The sequence below is a fragment of the Melospiza melodia genome, chromosome Z (assembly GCF_035770615.1).
Source record: "Melospiza melodia melodia isolate bMelMel2 chromosome Z, bMelMel2.pri, whole genome shotgun sequence".
NCBI lineage: Eukaryota > Metazoa > Chordata > Aves > Passeriformes > Passerellidae > Melospiza > Melospiza melodia.
Genome location: NC_086226.1, coordinates 2,271,178 through 2,291,331, shown reverse-complemented (window position 1 = coordinate 2,291,331; position 20,154 = coordinate 2,271,178). Strand labels below are relative to the sequence as shown.

The window sequence follows — 20,154 nt, the reverse complement described above, 5'->3', positions numbered from 1 at the left end:
GTAGATGCCTTGCTGAATAAGATCAGAGCTAATCTATTAATTAAATGTAAGCATGATGCCACTGAAAGACAATTCATTCTCGAGCATGCCAAAGCTTTCTGTACTAGGGAAGGTGCTAGGAGGGAACAAATAAGCATTGGGAAGTGGATGATTGGTGGCGTGTGTGGGTTTTATGGCTTATGGAAGTGCTGGCATCAGGCTAGGGTTATAGTGTTTGTTAGCTGTTTCTGCTGAAGAAAACATGAGGTTTGTCATTTTTAGTAAAATCAGGGCATTCAGTACAGCATTCTCTGCCACCACCCATCCATTTCCCAGTGCAATCCTGGGCAGTGTTCACAGTTCTTCTTGGGGACAATGCAGGACTTCATACTTTTGTTCAAGGTGCTTATCTCTAAAGCCACTGAGGAACAGGTTAAACAAAACTTGCACAAATAACAAAGGGTGTTTTCCCTGGCTATACAGTGCTCTCTTTTCCTTTGCTTTGCTAAAAATCTGACAGAAATACTTACAAGGGGCCCAGGTCTGAATCTATAATGTCAGTGGGAGTAAATGTTTGTGTTGCAGTGGGAGCATGATCAAAGCTCTGAGTGCTTCTTGACTCGACACTGAAATCTGCCATCACTCCACTTCTAACCAACAAAAATGACAGCCACTGTACCTGTCCCCATTTTTTTCCAGCAGCAGCTCCTCAGTGTTCCCATTGGATCCAAAGACAGTCATGAAAATATTGGCATCGGTGCCGCCTCCTTCGATGTCTCCGGTCACAACCGTGACTTCGTAGAGGACCTGGGGAGGGTTGGAAGCAATCAGAAATTTAAACAGCTGTCCTTAACCCAAGCCGAACTAGGCTGATGCCTCAGGTTTTACTTTTTTTATATTTTTCAGATTCTGTGCTGCTTTAGTGTGTGGGTCTGAGCTTCATATTAGGGGATGGTGAGATCTGTTCACAGAGCAGGGAGACAAAACAATTCCTTCTCTAGATGGGCACCCAGGACAAATGATCCAAATTTCAGGCCCAAGAGCATAAACAACATGGACTGAAGAGATAAAAACAAGAAGGATGGGACTTCATAACCTAAAGCTGTAATTGTACAATTAACTCCAATGTGCAAATAGAGCAGAACTTATAAAAGTGAGAGACCTCATGACTGGTCGTGCATTTTGTGACCATTTTGGTTCATCTTGGGTGTAGCTCTTGTACTCCCCAAAGTGTATCAATTGAGGCCTCCTAATAAATCCCTACTTTATTCTGTAGCTCTGTCTAGTCTCTGTTCTAGGTCAGCCTTCACAAGGCAGCAGGATTTCCTGGGGATCTGCTTCATTGACAGAAAAGGTTCCAACACAGCTTCTTGGTTCTGATCCACACCATTGTTTTCAGAGGCAAAGTTAGGCATCAAAACTCACTACAGGACTTTCCATCTATGACCTTCTCTACAGATTTTCTCAGTCTCAAAAGAGACACATTTATTGTGACAACATCTGAATTTCAGAATCACTGGATGGATTGGGTTGAAAGAGACATTTAAAGCTCATCCTGTTCTACCTTTTGCCATGGACAGGGACACTTTCCACTATCCCAGGCTGATCCAAGCCCTGCCCAACCTGGCCTGGGACAATTTCAGGGATCCAGGGCCAGCCACAGCTCCTCTGGGCATCCTGGGCCAGGGCCTCATCGCCCTCAGTGTAAAAAAAATCATTCCTTTTATCTAATGCAAGTCAACCTTCCCTCAGTTTAAACCTGTTATCCCTGGTCCTGTTGCAATACCAGTGATGCAGATCTCTGAAGCTGCTTCTTCAGAGGAGTCACAACCATCACATCCATAGCTGGGTCTCCAACCCTCTGCTACCAAGTGTCTCTGCCTGGTCACCTCCAGCACTCCAGCTCTGTACTGCACCAAATTCTTGCTAATTTTAAAAAAGACTTTCCCAGGAAAACAATTGTTCCTTTTTCTTGGCTGCAAAATGTTTCCACCAAAACGTCAGTGTTTATCTGGGTAATGTTTATTCCAATATCACTAACAGTTTGGAGGTTTATACATCAGAACACTCCTTGTGGTACAAAAATTCAGCTGTCCTGCTCTCCAAGGGGATGCTCACTATTGCATCAGCTGCAGAGTCCTCCCAGAACTTGTGTGCACTGAAGGCATGTCAGTTTGTGAAAAGATGTTTTCTACAGTTTTCACCTTACTAGCCTAATTTTGTTCTATTCTCCTGATGTGGGAACAATAAGACTCTGAATAAACATGTCAAAAATGTGCAAATCCCAGTGGCCATCAGGGGTTTTAAGACTTCTAGACCACTTAGATGCTTCCAAGGTCATAGCTATGGTACCAAGGCTTCTTTAAGACGTAGAGGAATATCAAGAAACACCTCACAGAAACATATTTTAAATAGTGCCCTGCTAGCCTAGTTTTATTGGCCTGAATTTTGGCTGCCACATAAATAAACAGTGCAAAGGAATAACATGATATTAAAAATATTTTTCACATTTGTTTGAACCTGAGTAACCTGTTGATCACATATTCACCCGCACATATTTTAAATCTTAGCAATGCATCCTATTTTTTTACAGGAAGGAGAAAAACTCTTTTACCACTGCATTGAAGGCTTCTAATGGCTGTGGTGGACATTGAGTAATTTCTCCAACTATGGGAAAACAAATACTCAATTTAAAGCAGAAAGAGGGAATATCAAGCCAAGAAGAAAATTAAGTTGAAATGAGTACGCAGGGCTGTACAAAAGCCAAGCAGGAAAAAAAAATTAGAAAAGTATTAATCTTCCCAATGATGCTAAACATATCAGTTGTCTTTGAACTCTAAAATGCCTGTAAGACTCAGTTTTTAACTACAGCTATTAACGAGAGAACAGTCCCAAATTCCCTCAACTAGGAGACTGATCAGAAAGTCAAATGCTCACTTCTGTTTTCATGTCCCAAGCATCTGCCCAGATTTCCTTCAAGTCTCCCATCAAGTTTCTGGCCCAACATCACAGGGAAAAAAAAATTGTTGCTAGATGTGTCAATTTTTGGTGTGTTTATGAAAATAAATATTCAGGATTGTGCTGTTAAAGGAAGACTGAACATAAGTCTTCATTAAGATCCACTTCAATCTATGGGCAAGCCATCAGCTCACCAATAGGGGCTTGGAAACCTCATCCAGGAGGTTAAACGACAGATGGGGCATTTTTTATGAGATTGGTTTTAACCTTGGTATTAAGTCTGAGGAAGGTTTTAATACCCTCTTAGGTCAATTCCACTACTGAAATCTGCATTGATTTGGTGAATCCTTCACAAATGCTGAAAAAGGTATCAATTTTTTGCATGTCTGGGGAACAAGAAAGATTTCAGGAGAATATCTTTAGCTTGGGGATCAAGAGCAGCATAAAGAAAAAATAATGTACTATGGAAGTGTAACCTGATTGTAAATAGAAGCACATCTGTAGAGATTTTAAATTGTCACACAGGTATTTAAATTGCCACAGGTATTTAAACATGGTGTTATTGTCACATTCATCCAGACTGTTATTTCTGCTACAAATCTTACATCCAAAATCAGCATAGCTCAGCTTTGCAATTTGTACTTGTTTGAAATACAGCGTACCAGATATTACTTCAAAATTCATATATTTGAATGAAAAAAAGATAGAGTTTTATTCATCACTGATTCAACTTTTGTTAGTTATTCTCACCAAAAATCAGGCTTAAAAATGTTTTCACGTTTCAACAACTTCCAGTAATTATTTATTTCCCTATCTCCTGTTAGAAAATTTGGTATGTAGCCACATCATGGAGGGATTAAAACATCAGGATATTTGCACTGCTCTAATCTGATGAGTTACAAGTAATCCTTCACCTTGCAGCTGTTCCCACTCCAGGGGTACCAGGTGGCCCAGTGGGTGATAAGATGAGGACAGGCTGCTGAGCTGTGCCTCACCTGCTCTGCCCTCCCACTCTACCACGGCTGCATCCAGCCAGCCTCACTAAACAGGGCCCTAAACAGTTGTGGTCCTAAACCAAACCTAAAGATTTTGCTAATAAAATAACATAGGGAAGGAAAAGGGGAAAGGGGAAAGAGGGAAGGGGGAGAGGAGGGGAGGGGAGGGGAGGGGAGGGGAGGGGAGGGGAGGGGAGAGGAGGGGAGAGGAGAGGCTCAAGCCAATTACAAAAGTCAAAGCATGAGCTATGCCAGCAGAGCTCCCTGCAGCAGCCAAAGGCACAGAGGGAGCTTGGTGCCTACCTTGATGCCGACGTTAACACATTCTGCATCCATGATGTTGAGGATCCGTGAGGTGAGCCCGTCCCCTTTGTCTCTGGCCAGCCAGCACTTGCAGACAAAGTTGTACATGACGCCTTTGGTGGGCACGACAATGGTGAGCTCTTCCATCATCCAGCAGCTCTCAGGGGTAGCACCATCATGCCCCACCTGTGAGGGACAGAGAGAAAACTCCTCCTGGGAAAGGGGATTTCTCTGGGAGGGGGTGATTCACCTGGAAATGAGGGACTCAGAGGCTGTGTACACCCTCACAGCAAACCATTCCTCACGGGAATGGAGGGAAATGGTGCCATTGCCATGGGCAAGGAAACTCAGGCCATCAGCTGCTATCCATGCGGGAAGGCCAGTCTCAGAAAAAAGGCAAGGAAGACTGGACTGACCTACATGGAAACATGTCCAGCCTCTTGTCACTCTGCTCCTGCACCATTGACCTCTATAGGCTCATTTTCACTTGGCAGCAGACACACTTCTCCACCTTTACAAGCCTTTCCACTTCTGTCACTACACTTGGAAGTGATTATTCAAAGCTTTATAGCCAAGAGGAAAGACGCTCAGCAAACACCCACGTGTATTATTACAAGCACTTCCCTCACAAATCCACATAACAGTGAACTGAATGTATGAGGCTGTTTCTCTGCTTCCCATCCCCTTGGAGTGCAAAAGCTCTGTCTTTGTACAGGAGACAACAGATGGAGCTTACATCTGTAGCTGGTTGATTTTCAAGGACCACCTCCTCCAGCCTCAAGAATGATCTGTCCTGGAGACCAGGAAGGCACATAAGGGTGGCCACAAGCCTGCATGGATTAACAAGGAGCTCCTGAAAAAATTTAAGTGGAAAGAGGAAGAATACTAGAGGTGGCAGCAGGGGCAGATATCCTGAAGAAATACAGAGACAGTGCAGGAATGAGTTAATGATGAAATCCAGAGCCCACCTGGAACTGAATCAGCCAAAACCCAGGGTTCCTGCAGGTATATCAGCAGCAAAACAATGTTGACAGTGTAAATCTCTCCAAGAACCTACATGTTTCTCTCTTAAAGAAGGTAGGGAATTCAACCTGGGGCAGACTTGGAAGCAAAATTATGTATCCAAGTTAATATATCAACCTTGGTCAGTCATTCCAATGAGCTATCTGTCCATAAAAGACCTAACTGCACTTAATTATTTTCAGAGAAAATGTTGTTTCTGTCATTTCCAGGAAAATGAGGTCCTTAATCCAAATACCTCACTGGTTTTTGTTTTTAAATTATTAGGATATTTAGGGAGGCTCAGAAAGCAATTTTTAATAACAGATTCATCTAGGGTGATATATCTGTGGTAACTATTTTTTTCCCAAAAACAAGTGATCTTTTCTGTCTGACGGTCTCAGCCATCACTGCTATTAGGAGTATTATTGCTGTACTAATGTCTGTGCAGCTGCAGAAAATTAGAGCTAACCACTAGGGAAATTCAACTCTACAATGGATGCATTAATCCTCGGATTCTTGGGGTGTGAGGTGAATGGGAATATAACATTTGCCTTCCCATTCCCTCCCTGCCAGCTTGGCTGAGCCCGAAGTCAGTGTCTTAGTGCAGCTCTGCTGCAGGATGGCATGGATGTGGTAGTGGGAAAAGTTCAGGGCCATGGTTCTGCAGTGACAAAACGGCTGGAGGAACAATCCTAATAAGCCTCATAAAATTAGCTGGTCTTTTGTGTTCATTGCACACTCCCACTTGCTCACATCATAGAATCATAAAGGACTTGAAAGCCCATCTCATTCTAACCCTGCTGCCATGGGCAGGGACACCTTCCACTATCCAGGCTGCTCCAAGCCCCATCCAGCCTACCCTTGAACAATTCCATGATGGGATATCCATCTTTGCACAGCTTCCCTGTGAAAAGTTTCTTTCCAAGACCTTGCTAGCTGCCACATCTTCACAGCAAACTTTAACTTCTTTGGTGTCAGTGACAGCCAGAAGGAAACAACCTGAGCATCCAGCTGCCTTGGAGAACCTGTGCACTAACAACTTTCCAAGGACCTCAAGAAAAATTCTGGGACAAATTCAGTCTGTGTCAGCCAAGACTTCCCTGTGGCTGGACTTCAGGAGCAGAGCACCAGGATTTGAGTTTCAGTTCCAGGCAGATCTTCAGACAGACCATGCCAATGGAGTGAATAATGCCAAGCCATGGCCACACCAGCAGCATAGCCTGGATGTGGCATATCAATATCACAGCAAGTGGTTTGGGCTGAGATGTTTGAGCTAAATTAGAGTGACAGAATTTCAAAGGCAGGTGGATCCTTACTTGGGCTGTTTGAAAACCTTCATACCTTGTTCCTCCTGTCCTTCTGGGGGAGGAGGGACTGCACTTCACTGAGACTGAGATTCACAGTGTATACTGGGCAGCTCAGGATCACATAGAAACTGAGCACAGTGGCAGAGGGAAAATCTGAGAGAATATTTGTGGAAAGAAGGTTCAGGGAATACTAGAGAGACTTGAGGGTCAGGTCCGTAGTCCCTGAGGGACTGGACTTGCATTTGCAACATTTCAGTGGCCTTAATCTTCCTCTGTGTTCATGGTGGGGAGAGGCTTTGAACCAGAAGACGTTTGTGAAAACAAACCAATGCAGGACTCTCCTAGACATATCTATGTCTCCCTGCAGCAACAACAGCCTAGAAACAGAGATACTTTCATTCATGTGGAGAAGAAATACTCAAAATTACTTTGAAAACACAGTATAAAGTGTCTACACCGAATAACTTGTGTTTTTTGTTTTCATGTCAGAGTGTCTATTAAAGTCCACCAGTAGTAAATATTATATTTGTAGGCTTACAAGACAGGAATAAATGTGGCCCTTTCAAATTACTTCATGTTCCACTGTTTCTGCTCTCAGTGGAGTGCATTTGTAGCAGGTGCATAATACCAAATCAGGAGTAGAATCACACTGCAAATCTCACCACCCTGCTAAATGTACAGTCTGCTGCCTGGGTTGTACAGAGGGCTCCTGGAAACTTAATCCTCATACTCTGCTGTATACTCTCTGTTTTCACATGGTAACTCACACTCAGAACTTTTCACCTTCCACACAAACAGACAAATGCCAAACCCAAGAACGAACTGTTCCTCACTTTTCCCCAAGTAGATAACTAGCAATTTTCTGCAATGTCCCCGAACACTGCAATTTTCTAGAAGGAAAATGCGGGCTGGTGCCATGGCAACCACGGCAGACTAGCACATCAATGTCATCCCTGGGACACGGGTCCAAAAGAGGGGACCTTCCAAGCTGAGGGCCCTGTGTGAGGGAAGGCAGAAGGCCAGGAGCAGGTGGCTCCTTCAGCTGCGAGCTGGGGAGTCACAAACCAGAAGGGAACAGGGAGCCAGGGGTGAGGCAGCAGGCTGGTGAGATCACTCAGTACAGGGGTGAAAGAGTGCACAGGAACATCACCAGCCTGAAAGATATATGTTATTTCTTTTCCTAGCTCTCTACATTTTATTTGCAACCTTTTATCTTCTTTCCCATTTGTATTCCTTTTCAAATTAATTTTTGCCTTGCTTCTGCCTATTTCAAAGTGTCTTCTCCTACTTCTTTTTTCTACCCATTCCCTACCCTATTCACTGTATCTTTTCCAGCATCCCTTTATATTTCTTTCTTCAGGTTGTTCTTCCTGTCTCTCTGACCCTGAGGGTGACACTGTTATTTTCCTCCCTCTCTGTCCCACTCCCTGGCTGTTTCCCTGTGTGCACAATGTGGAAGAGAAGGATTGATGCACTTGCTTCACTATAAAAAGTTTGACCTCGAGATGGGCCAGACAGAAAGTGCCACTGATACACATAATAACTGGGAGTGCATTAAGAAAATGGCTTGATAATAAACTCAAATCTGATATAGAGATTTCTCAAGATGTCAGAATTCATTGCTTGAGTGAAAGTCAGTGTGAGTGACAGTCCCTCAGCTGCAACAGCAGTACATACAGATGCAAGGATTTTCTTATTAGTTAGGATTTCTATTTCTTTCTTGTCTCTTTCCCATTATACAGGCACACACATCAACAGATAGGATTACTTCCACAAAGGGATGTGGTAAAAACAAAATTAAATAGGCTCCTAGAGTCCTCAAGTGCTGTGGGTTTCAGTACTTGAGGGGCTGGAGCAAGATTTAAGGAGGTGGAACTGCCATATGAAACAAGAATGATGTACACAAACGCTCTGGAATATTCATGCCAAGTTTAAGCCTGGTGATGGAAAGTCTATGCAAATTGTGTCTCCCTGAGCCATAACAGAAAAAATGGTTCCTGTACCGAAATCTGTTTGAGCACATTACTTACAAATTATGATTAATTTTCTTCTCTAAGTCTGTGTCCTCCAAGCTGTGAAAACAATTTTCCTGTTTATCTGGGAAATTATACAAGATGTGTTTCTCACAATTTATGAAACCCTATTGGAAGTAGTGAAAAAAATCAACTAGTAAAAAAGACCAATGAAGAACTGCATCCTGGGAAGCTTTACTGCATCTGGCAATAGCAGGGATTGAGTAAGAAAAAGCAGTGCCAGGGATGGGGCAAAACAGGGATGTGTTATAACTTCTTTATAATTCACAATTCTCTTCCGCTTCACGAGGATCCTGGTTTTATGCAAAGTAAAGCATACTTATTTACAGGTTCAGAGGCATGCAAAATCTCATCAGCAAAGTCTTGTTTACATTCTTTCTATACCCAAGAGCCTTTCCTCCACTGCTGAGAATAACAGAACCACGTGTTTTATTTGGCCACGTATTTCATACGCCTCCGGCGCTCGCGCTGCGTTCACAACATACCTCCACTTTTTTGATCTCCCCAACGTCTAGGCCCCAAACTGAAAATTTCTCCACGGAGCCATCTGCAAATTCGTCCTTTCCTTCTGGGAGATCCAGCCACAGCCTCTCCGTCCGCAGCTTCTGCGGGCCCATGATGATGATGAACACGCGGCTGTCGGTGCTGGAGTCGTACTCCGTGCCCGTCGTGACGGTGATGTGGTACGGGATCACTGCCACACAGAGAGAGGTTTGCTCATCACAAAACCCACACACATATGCACTTCTGTGAGACTTGAGAAAACCCATCCCATCAGAGGGAGCAGCTGTGCGTGCCAAATAGGTTCACATCCCATTGAATTCATTTGGAGAAGTGATAACATCATGCTTTGCTGGGCCACAAGTGTGCTTTGGAGACCACTTTCCCACGGCGCACTTGGGACTGAATTCTGCAAGGGTTAATTTCCCCAGACAACCCTACTGGCTTCAAGGAGGCTGTAAGTCCAGATTTCTCCCTATATGCATGACAGAACAGCAGAAGGGCTGAATCCTTATTGACACCAAGAGACCTTCCTGAAGATGAGTCTGAGCACCTAAATCTTAAACAGGCTATTAGGCCAAAGTGATCTTACACTCCCCATTCAATAAAGACAAATAAATCTGTGCTGACTCCAAGGTAAGCCATCACTGACTGAATGTCCCAGAACAACCACAAATGCTCTCCTTTGTGCTTCATTCAAGGATTGCTGTGATCTATGGGGCAGCTCATGGTTTCAGCGTCCCTGTACAAACCCAGACAGAAGAGAACAGTTCATTGTATTAAAGGTAAGTTGCTCAATATGTCTGTGTGTTGCATAACCATTTTGGTTGGGGGGAAAACCTTCAGGGCAAGGCTTGGTAAAAGAGGAGGTGGTTTTTCTGTGGTTTTCAGAAATTTCAGTTCAGCTGTTAAAAGGGAGGAAGTGCCAGACTGCTTTTCAAGGGCTTTCCAAAAGCTCATTTGGGTAAGCCGAGCAGGCGGTGCAGAATTGGTCGCTGAATACTCGTTTGATTTCTCAGAACATTTGTGCAGGGCTGTTCAAACAGTTCTGACAAGACTCAGAGCTCTGAAACTTGCTTCGTCACAGACTCGAAGCAGCCTGGCTTCATCATCACTCTTCTGATTAAAAATAAAAAAGTTTGTAAGTTGACAAAAAAAATTTGGCTGGTTTTCAAATTACCCAAGATTGACATCTAATTTTGCTTTATGATGACTAGCAACATTTTTGAGGTGGGGTTTGTACTAGAAAATATGTACACTTCACATCAGACTCAGAATACTTTTGCAACATCAGAGAAGGCATAAATTCATGCTGAACAAATCTGTCCTTACCTCTGGACAGAGCAGAACCCAAAAAGATTCGTTCAGCCCCAATTTGAGGATTTTATGTAACAACATAAAATGAGATGATGATTAGGCAAGATTTATTCTCCCATTTATGGTATAATTTACATTCTAGTGGGTATATCACCACAATGATGCATTTAGCAGGAAAGGGGTTTAGTTGTAGTCAAGGTAGATTTTATAAGAATATATTAAGGGGTCATGTTTAGGACATCTCCAGACTTTAAAATAAAGTATATTTTGAATAGGGACATTTTCTTCCATATGGGTTTTGTCCTGTTCTGCTGTGACAGACTAGGTTCAGAGAACTACCAGCATTTCTAGGTGATCCTTAACCCAAGGTACTTGAAGCACCTATAAAAAAGAAATGAGAACTTTGAGTAGCTATAATTTCCCACTTTAAATAATGGACACAGAGATCCAGAGTAGCTTACTATCAGAAGGCAGGAAACATCCTTTGCTGTTCTTTCCTCTGAAAACTGGAAAAATGGATCCCTAAATTAGTTTATCTTCCCTCTCTGTTCTCTCCCCCTTTATCTGGGACTCCTATTACCCCTTTTTCAAACACAGGAGAAAGCAAAACCTGCAGCAAACGGCCACAGCAGGACACCCCAGGTCCTCCAGCCCATCTCCCCTTGTCCTTGAGTGCCAGCACAGGGTTCAGGCTGCTTGAGGCCATGTGTTCCCCTCTCAGGAGTGTGGGTTTCCTTAGGGATCCATCCATGCCATCTCCAGCATGGGAGAAGGTTTCCAGTTCAGATTCCAGCCGCATCCTAGCCAAGAGGACTTTTCCCTGAGCTCCATCCTCACATCCTGCACCTCCTGCCCCTCGGAGGCATTTGCCAGATTGATCTCAGCACAGTCAGGACTGGGCTGAGTGACAAAATTCCCTCCCTTTCCCAGCCAAATCCCTGTTCCTGAGTGAACCAGCTGAGCTGGCTTCTTATCCCACTGGGAAGGTGGCTGCCTGGCTCACCCAGTCCATCTTATCCGACATTCCTTCAGGAAATCTGACATTCCTTCAGGAAGCAGCTTCCTTAACGGGGCCATGTCACTGAGCAGAGACAGTGGTGATGACAGGCTCCAGGGCTCAGGGGAACAAGGACCCTGGCACAATGGGGACAATGGGAACTGCTCTCCTAGCTCTGCTGGAGAGGAGCTCTCCTGGGAAATGATGATATTTCACCCATTATTTGTGAAACTACACAGGATGCCAACGTGGCAGATGTTATCCATTGTCACTGCACAGAAGTAATATCAGAAGGAACATGGAAATAACTTTTTTTTTTATTTGAACACAATGTGGGATTGCAAAAGAAGGACTGCCCCAAGACACATGGGTTGCAGGCCAGGTTTAGCAATGTGCAGCATTAAATCTGTCTCCAAGTGAAAGGTGTGGGATGTGCAACCCAGGTATCACACCTCAAGGTACTGGGCATCAGAGGAGCTGCAAACCATCCCTGTGACCACCTCTGGGCTCTGTGTGAGTCCCCCTGGAGAGCTATCTTTAGCTCCTAATGAAAATGACATAATTTTAACTTCATTTACCATGGAAGCTTAAGATAAATTTAATCATTTTGCACTTGCTGTGGATTAAAAGCACATAGACAGACAGTAACTGTGATGCAGCTGCTGCTCAGTCAATAAAACATAGTATTGTAATCACACATCTAAAATCTTAATCTAAAGCTAAAAGGCCTCGTGTAGTTTCAATTTAGCTCATAAGACATTGTCCTGGAATGCCGAAGTAGTCATAAAAAGGGTATCTAAATCATGGAATCATAGAAAAGCAAGGTTGGAAGGGTCCTTAAAGTTCATCTCATTCCAAGTCCCCTGCCATGGGCAGGGACACCCTCCACTAGGCCCACAGGACAGCTGTTGTGATGCATACTATGTGTGGCAAGGAAAAAGAAACCTAAACCAATTCTAAAAATAAATCAGATTTAAATTCAAATTAAATAACATTTCATCTTGAAACATCATCTCAATTGAGTCAAACAAACAGTTTGGAAACACTTGATTTTCTGTGAATTTCATGACTTATCCCACTGTTGAGGTCAGAGAGCTGTAGGAAAAGCAGCAAACACAGGAACACAAGTCCTGATCCAGCCTTTCCCAAAGCAGTCACAGCACAAAGAAAGAGAAGTAATTGTTCTGCTTCTCCTGGCTCTTCAGCAGGATGAACACAACCTCTTAAGCACTGCAAACACAGAAACACAAGTCCTGATCCAGCCTTTCCCAAAGCAGTCACAGCACAAGGGAAGAGAAGTAATTGTTCTGCCTCTCCTGGCTCTTCAGTGGGATGAACGCAGCTTCTTAAGCACTGAAAGCCAGGAGCACAGGGGTGCATGCAACCAAACACTCAGGCACTGCCACTCACGCGAGCCTTCCTCTGCTGCCTTGACCAGGCTGGACTTTTTGGGCTCCTTCGTGTTGGCATTGCTGTCCTGGCTGGACACACTGAGCGAGGCTCCATCCAGGCTGTTCCGCTCACCATTGTAGCTCTGGGTGGGGAATGGTTGGGAAAATAATGAGGCTGAACTCTCGTGGTGTCCCCTGTTTCCTTGTGCCTCCAAGGACATGAGAAGAAATGCCTCTAGTCCCCCAGGTACCTTTTTGGTCAGTGTAGCTTGAATAAATGTGACTTGTATTGTACTGGTGGATTTTCATTTACTTCATTGGTAACCCTGGCAGGCCGTTTTGGATGTGTGTTACATTAAAAGAAAATATAACAGACATAAGATTCTTGTGAGTTGTGACCTTTTCTGTGCTGCCTGTCTGAAATTGTCTGAGGTTGTCTGAAATTCAGATCAATGGAGCAGTGCCAGAGCTCATAGGATCACAGAAGGGACCTTAAATGTCATCTTGCTCCAACTCCCCATGGGCAGGGACACCTTCAACTATCCCAGGTCGCTCCAAGCCCCATCCAACCTGGCCTTGGACACTGCCAGGGATCCAGGGACAGCCACAGCTGCTCTGGGTATCCTCAGGGCCTCCCCATCCTCACAGGGAAGAATTTTTCCTAATATGAACTCTAAACCATCTCTCTTTCAATCTGAACCCATACCCCTCCTGTCCCATCACTCCAGGCCCTTTTAAATTGTCTCTCTCCATTTTTCTTGTCATCTCTCTTCAGGCACTGGAAGGCTGCAGTTGGGTCACCCCAAAGCTGCCTCTTCTCAAGATGAACAATCCCAATTCTCTCAGCAGAGCTGCTCCATCCCTCTGATCACGTTGGTGCCTCTGGATTCCCTGCAGCAGCTCCAGCTCCTTGTGCTGCTGGAGCCAGGGCTGGGGCAGCTCTGCAGGTGGGCTCTCACCTGAGCTCAGGGGCACAGGGGCAGGATCCCCCTGCCCTGCTGCCCACGCTGGGGATCAGCCCAGGGCAGGGGGTTCAGGCTGGGGCAGGCCCAGCTCTCACCCACAGCACCCCCAGCTCCTTCTCCCAGGGCTGCTCATTAGGTACAGGTCAAATATCACAAGAGGCAGAGTACTGCAAATCTGAGTGATGTGAAACACTGGCTGTGTTTGAAGAGTTACTGACAATGCATTTGGTGTCATTGTCTAACAAATGTGAGGCTTTTGTAAAAAAATAGATGTGAGGCTAATGTCAAATAATTATTTGACAGTGTGAGGCACACCGTCAAATAATATAAAAAAATTGAGTGATTAGTTTTTCCTCATTATGAATTGATATAAGCAACAGGGTAAGGCTGTCCAGAAGCACTGACAGGGTTGTGTGCTGCAGTTTTATGAGGCAGCATAAGGCAACACTCATCCATGGTGTAACTCCTCTTACATCCACTCTGCTGCCTTCAGGATGAGTCCAGGACAATTCCATTGATGATCACTTTAGTGGTAACCGTCACTTACAGCGCACTTTGCAAAGTGGACTCCTTAAATAAAATGAACTTATAATCAGCTGCTTTATTATGTCTCACTGTATAGAAGTAAGAGAAGTCTATTAATCTTGTTTGCTAATTTTAATTAGAGCATGTACCTCGAATTCTAATTAGCTGCACTAGGCTGATAAGCAATGGAGAGCGTGCAAGTAGAAAGGACACTTCAGTAAAAAACATTTGGTGCTTTGAGTGGTAGCAGAGGGACCTGGCTTTTATGTCAGGCAGTGGTGGAATGGGCATCTGAAAAGAAATAAACCACCCAGTCCAACTGAGGATGAAGTGAATGGACCCACCACTCTGGCTGGAGGACTTTGAATAGCGAGACCCACTAATCACCTGCTTTGTGGGCATGGCAAGGACAGCAGCAGGGAAATGCTGTGTATCAGCAAGGTAGTGAACTCTCATCTGAAGGGTTTCTTACTTTCACTCCTTGATTTTTCTGCTGAAATTGCAAATTACAGAGCTAGTGATAATGGGCTGAGAGTGGCCTTAATTTCAGCCCTCATTTGAAAACCAGAAATTCATTTTGGATAAGCCAAACGCCCTCTGAGTCCCTAATGAGCTGCCTTGGACTTCCACCAGATATTCAAGAATTTTATTTTTATGAGAGTTTTATTTTTTATGGAATCTGCTGTGAGCCATAACTGTACCTGCTCGTAAAGTGTCCGCTCTATCTTTTTGTCCTCTTTCTTTTTAGAGAGCCAGCGCTCGCACAGGAAAACGAATGACTCCTCTGTGGTTTCATCCAGGATCTCCACTTTCTCCAGAAACCAGTCAGGGCTGATCATGCTATTGTCATGGCGAATCTTGATCTTGTATATGATGCCAAGGTCAACAGCCTGTATTGTGAACGTGTCCTCCTGCAGGGTGTTCAAGAGCAGTGGATTCTGTTAACAAAACTCTCAACAGACCATCTACTAGGAAAAAAGCAAAAAAAGGGAGGCTACAGAACACATATGTTTAAATTCCATATTGCCGGATGGCATTTGGCTAAAAGCTTTGCAGAAGCCTACTGAGGCATATCTGTAAGCTAAAACTGTTCTTCAGGGAAACGCTTTAAAGCCTGCTACTGCTAGGAGGGGAGCTGCAAGAAACACCACTTCTACAACCAGTTAGAATATTGAAATCCTGGGAGATTTTTAAGTAGACTTCCCTTTCTAATCCAGTTAGATTTGCATGAACAATCCAGATAAGTCAATCCTTGCCACCGTTTTATCCAAGTGACCCATGGGATGGCCACAGGACATCACTTTTGGTGTTACTTTCCCAGATACAGCTGAAGTTTAAGTCCCATCAATTTAACAAGTTTTGTGGTGAATTCCAGCATGTACTGTGTACATGCAAGTTAGTGGCACAGGGACTGTGGGAATCTGCAGCTCACAGCTCCAGCAGTTTCCATGACCAAGCTCATAATTTGTCCATCAATGACTTCATAGGAACATCTGCCTGTTTGCTGCAGTGCCTGTCAGCTGTAATACCCAGCTGACAATCCATACAAAGCATTTTAAGAGGTAATGAATGTGGTAAATGGAATCAATCAATTCATCCCTCATAGGAAAACTCAGCCTATAAAGGCAGTCATTGACTTGACAGATTGAAGACTGAGAAACGGAAAGTGTCATTAACCCTTCACATTTGTACCTGTCCTCTTTCAAACTTGTTGAAGTTTGTTTCGGATTTGCTGAGTTTTCTCTCCCCCATGTCCCCCATGTCTCCGTAGATATTTAGGAAGACATTGGCATCTGTCCCAGCACCGTAGATATCCCCAGTGAACACGCTGATCTTGTAGGTGTGAACTGCAGAAAGAAACAGAGATGGTTTCTGGTCAGATGAAATATTAAGATCCTTGTTAGACACTGAATTTACCTAAGAAAATGTTCCCCAGGTTTTCTGCTCATCACTTGTAGAGGTATTAAACCCCATGTGGTTTTTCTTTGAGGCCTCCAATCCACAGACTGGAGAATCCCTGGGCTAACATTTGCTGACTTTCCCTTTCTCCAGCTAATCAATGCCTGTATGTTGCTTTGATCACACAGCTCATGGTTAAAAATGCAAAGAATCATTATGGCCATTATGGGATGGGAAGTCGATAGAGGTGAGGGAGCTCAGCACCTTCTCAGACAGAGGCTCCAGGGACACAGATCTGAGAACAAGCCACTCAGAGCTGTGAATCCTTAATACTCCATCTTCCATAAACAAAGACTGGGAATTCAGATGTGCAATTACTACAGGAGTTAATGGCATGTATCTCTACAAATTCCCCATACAGACAGAGAACAGGTTTCTGGGTCCTTTTGCTGAGAGAGTATTTAATTAAGGAAGGGCTGGAGCTGTGCTGTTTAAGTACCCTTTCTCTTTAGCTTGCTCAATGATGAGACAATAAAACCTCATCATGCCTTTAGTAATGTGCTTTACTAAACCTGTTAAATACTCCTATTTTTATTTTGGTACTCTTCTCCCAATTATATGGGGAAAACAAACAGTTACTGAAAGCATCCTCTCCAGGAAAACAGTGAGGGTCTGTACAAGTCTCTGATTACCCTGGTGGCATATGAGCCATGGAGAATGCCTCCCTGCAAATCCCAGGGCAATGCAAATGAGCAAGAGGCACAAAGTCTTAGTTAGGATTCTGTGTACGTTAACAGTGTTGAAGAAAATTGCTATATTGTCTTTTTCTTCTTTCACAGTAAGACAGACCCTATTCTGCTTCGTCATCCATGAAAGATTTCCACTGATTTTTCTGAGAAATGGATCAGAGAACATCCACCAGGACAATGTGCAGTGCTGGATTTTCTGGTTTGCCTCCTCACATTTGTCCTACAGAGTTCCAGCTCCATATTTGAGGGGCAGCTGCTAATTTAGTAATGAAGGAAGCAATGCATATTGTCTAATCAGCCAATGCATCCCTCCTTGGCCTTTGCTTGCTGGTTCTAGAGACCTTGAGGACTAAAACACAGCGTATTATTAAAAAAAGATGATCCTCAGAATACCACGAGCTGATTTTCCATCAGTGTCATTTACACCATGTCACTGCCCAAGATGTATGAGAACTCACAGACATTGAGTGTCCCAGATATTTCATATCTAAAGCAGAAGTTCCCAAACTCAGCCCTAACTCCATGCCAGGAGAAACTTTCAACAATCCAAACATTCTATTCCGTAGATTGTAAAACTTGTTTCAAGGCTTTGCCTTCAGAAGGAAAAGTGAGTCACGTAGGTTAATTAACAAATGGTAACTGATCCAAGGTAAAGCAACAGAAATTAACAAGTTAAGGAAAATGTCATGCAGGCACCTAGATATCATAGGATCATTGAATCATCAGTTTGTTTGGGTTGGAAGAGACCTTTAAAGGCCACCTTGTCCAACCCACCTGCCATGGGTAGTGACAACCTCCACAGGGAATAAACCTGGTTTATCAGAGCCTCCTCCAACCTGAGTTCAAATGTCTCCAGAAATGGGTCATCCACCACTACTCTGGGACACCCTTGCCAGTTTTACCACTCAGTAATTGCTTTTAAAATTGTCTTTAAAATCAATTAAAGACAACTGATTTTAAAGACAATTTTAAAATCAATTACTAAATGGGAAAACTTAGTCTTTCCCACTTAGCTTGTAGGGAAACTGCAGGAAAAGAAATCTCCCATAAGCTACCAGGAAGAAGGACACCAGTCTTCCTTCCAGCAAAGCACCTCTTCCCTTGGCAATGGAAAACAATCCACATTAATTCCACCCTGACAATGTTCTACAGCAAATGCAAGTCAGACTCTGAAAGAAAAGAAGCAGTGACAGAACTTATTTTCTCAGTTGAATCATCTTGTTTCCAGATGCAAGAGCCGAGAATGAAAATGGCAGCTGAATTCCTTTTGCTCTGCTCAGGATGAGGAAGTCCATGACCTCTCTCAAGGACATAATGAGCTCTGGGTGAGAAAAGCAGATCCTTTTTCTAGAGGAAAAAGAGGTACAAGCAGCTGGCCATATGGTGACTTAGGGGTGAAATTTCAGTTCTTTTTAATTTGCTTCAGCTACCAGTAAAGCCAAACACCGAATGTCACCACTTTGTACGATAAACTCAGAGCTGAACAAGAATTTTTTCTCCTCCTGGGAGGCACTTTAATGAGGTGAAGGTGGCTGCAGTGACCCAGGTTTTAAAGGTTATGCATGTGTACCTGAAGGGCAGCAGGCAAAACTACTTTAGGAGGAAAGAGGAGCATTAATTAGACGCATAGGATGGGAAAGGAAGAGGCAGAGTGCACAGGACAGGTGAAATTGGGCAAATGTAAGAAGAGAGGTTAGCACAGCCTGGAAGACAAGTTTTTTGTTAGGCATCAGAGGAGATATGGAAACTAGGGTGTGGAAGGGTGTCTGTGACAGGTTCTTCAAAGCCCCAGAGGAAAAGAATGACATTATTGCACAGAAGTGCCTCAGTTGTGAGAGAGGCAGAGAACAGGAAGGGAAAGAGAACAGTGGTACCAGCATGGCACTGAACCACACATCCAAATGTTTTCCTTCAAAAAATCAGACAAGTCATCTCTACCTACTCCTAGGATTATATTACCTTCTAAAGGTTCTTCAACTTCTTCCTCTATTTGCTTGAGTGTCCCATCCTTCATGAGCTTTTCAGTAAAGATATCAGATGGCACCAGTTCCCTGACAGTCTCACCATCATCTTCAGACTTTGCAAGCCATCTTTCACATGGAAATGTGACAGTTTCCGAGCCCTGGAGTAAACATGACAGAGGAAATCTCTTCAAAACAACATGAACACATGTTAGCATGTCCCTTTGAAAACACTCAGATGTACAGGCAAGGATTTTCAACTCATGTATGTGTGCACGAGTGTGTAGAGGCAGACCTAAAAGAGTGCACAGAAATGCATTTCCTCCAGAGAGAGGACATCTGAGGGCTCTCAGAAGAAGCACTGAGCATGCAGCAGAAAACAGGATTCCCAGTGGGTGTGTGAGAGTGGCTGCATGATCCAGCAGATCTCTGCCCTTCCCAGTATTGAAACTTGTAAATTCCTAACCAGGACTGCACCATTCCTGCTGAAGCTGTGCTTTACTGAGACTCTGCAATTCCTCTTCAACCCTTATTCAGGCAGCATTTTCTTTGAAGTCAGTAGGGCTTTTATTTTTTTCCCTGAGCTCAATACTTCATGATTTTGCCGGTAATTCAGTGACTCAAGCTGGGTTCCAGGCAATTCCCATACATGCAATAAGAGGAGAAAAATAATGATTTAATTTTTGATCTTTTGTTTTGACTTCACTTTGGTGGAAACAAATATGATTTATATCATCAAACAGACAAAAACAATAGAACATGTGTTTTCCACTTGGTAAACAAAATTAATCCCAGACTATTCATTAAGAGCAGACTCCCATAAGGCCTCCCTTAAGATGGCAAGATGCAGGCAGCTTTTCTGCTGGGCACCCCAGGCTAAGACTCCATGAAGAGAGGAGCATGAGCCACCATGCAAGACACAGAGGCCACAAGTCTGAACAAAAAAAAACAAAATAAAATAAAATAAGGAAGTTAGTTTTAATCTCACAGTAAATAAATACAGAAAAAAAGTCCTTTTCTTTACTGACAAGCTCATAATTTATCTCTTACCCTTCACAGGGACTTTCTGCTCTTTCCAGAATACTGTGTGGCATCACTTTCATATATAGCATACCAGTGGAGGTTAACAGCATCCCAGAGGGGTTTTTTTGGGCTGGAGGGGACCTTAAAGATCATCTGGTTCCAAGGCCCCTGTCATGGGCAGGGACACATTCCACTGTCCCAGGCTGCTCCAAGCCCTGTCCAGCCTGGCCTTGGGCACTGCCAGGGATC

The 20,154-nt window shown here is 43.8% G+C and overlaps 1 protein-coding gene across 1 annotated transcript in view; it reads right to left on the bottom strand.

The window, feature by feature from the left end:
* Positions 1-20,154, bottom strand: part of LOXHD1 (lipoxygenase homology PLAT domains 1) — a 152,005-nt gene that overhangs the window by 35,674 nt on the left and 96,177 nt on the right. Inside the window, exons 28-34 of the mRNA XM_063180704.1 lie at positions 18,881-19,043; positions 15,966-16,120; positions 14,975-15,184; positions 12,803-12,926; positions 9,063-9,271; positions 4,236-4,421; positions 659-786 (exon numbers count right to left, since the gene is read on the bottom strand). Of these exons, the coding sequence (XP_063036774.1) occupies positions 659-786; positions 4,236-4,421; positions 9,063-9,271; positions 12,803-12,926; positions 14,975-15,184; positions 15,966-16,120; positions 18,881-19,043 (1,175 nt within the window). The remainder of the gene's footprint in view (positions 1-658; positions 787-4,235; positions 4,422-9,062; positions 9,272-12,802; positions 12,927-14,974; positions 15,185-15,965; positions 16,121-18,880; positions 19,044-20,154) is intronic.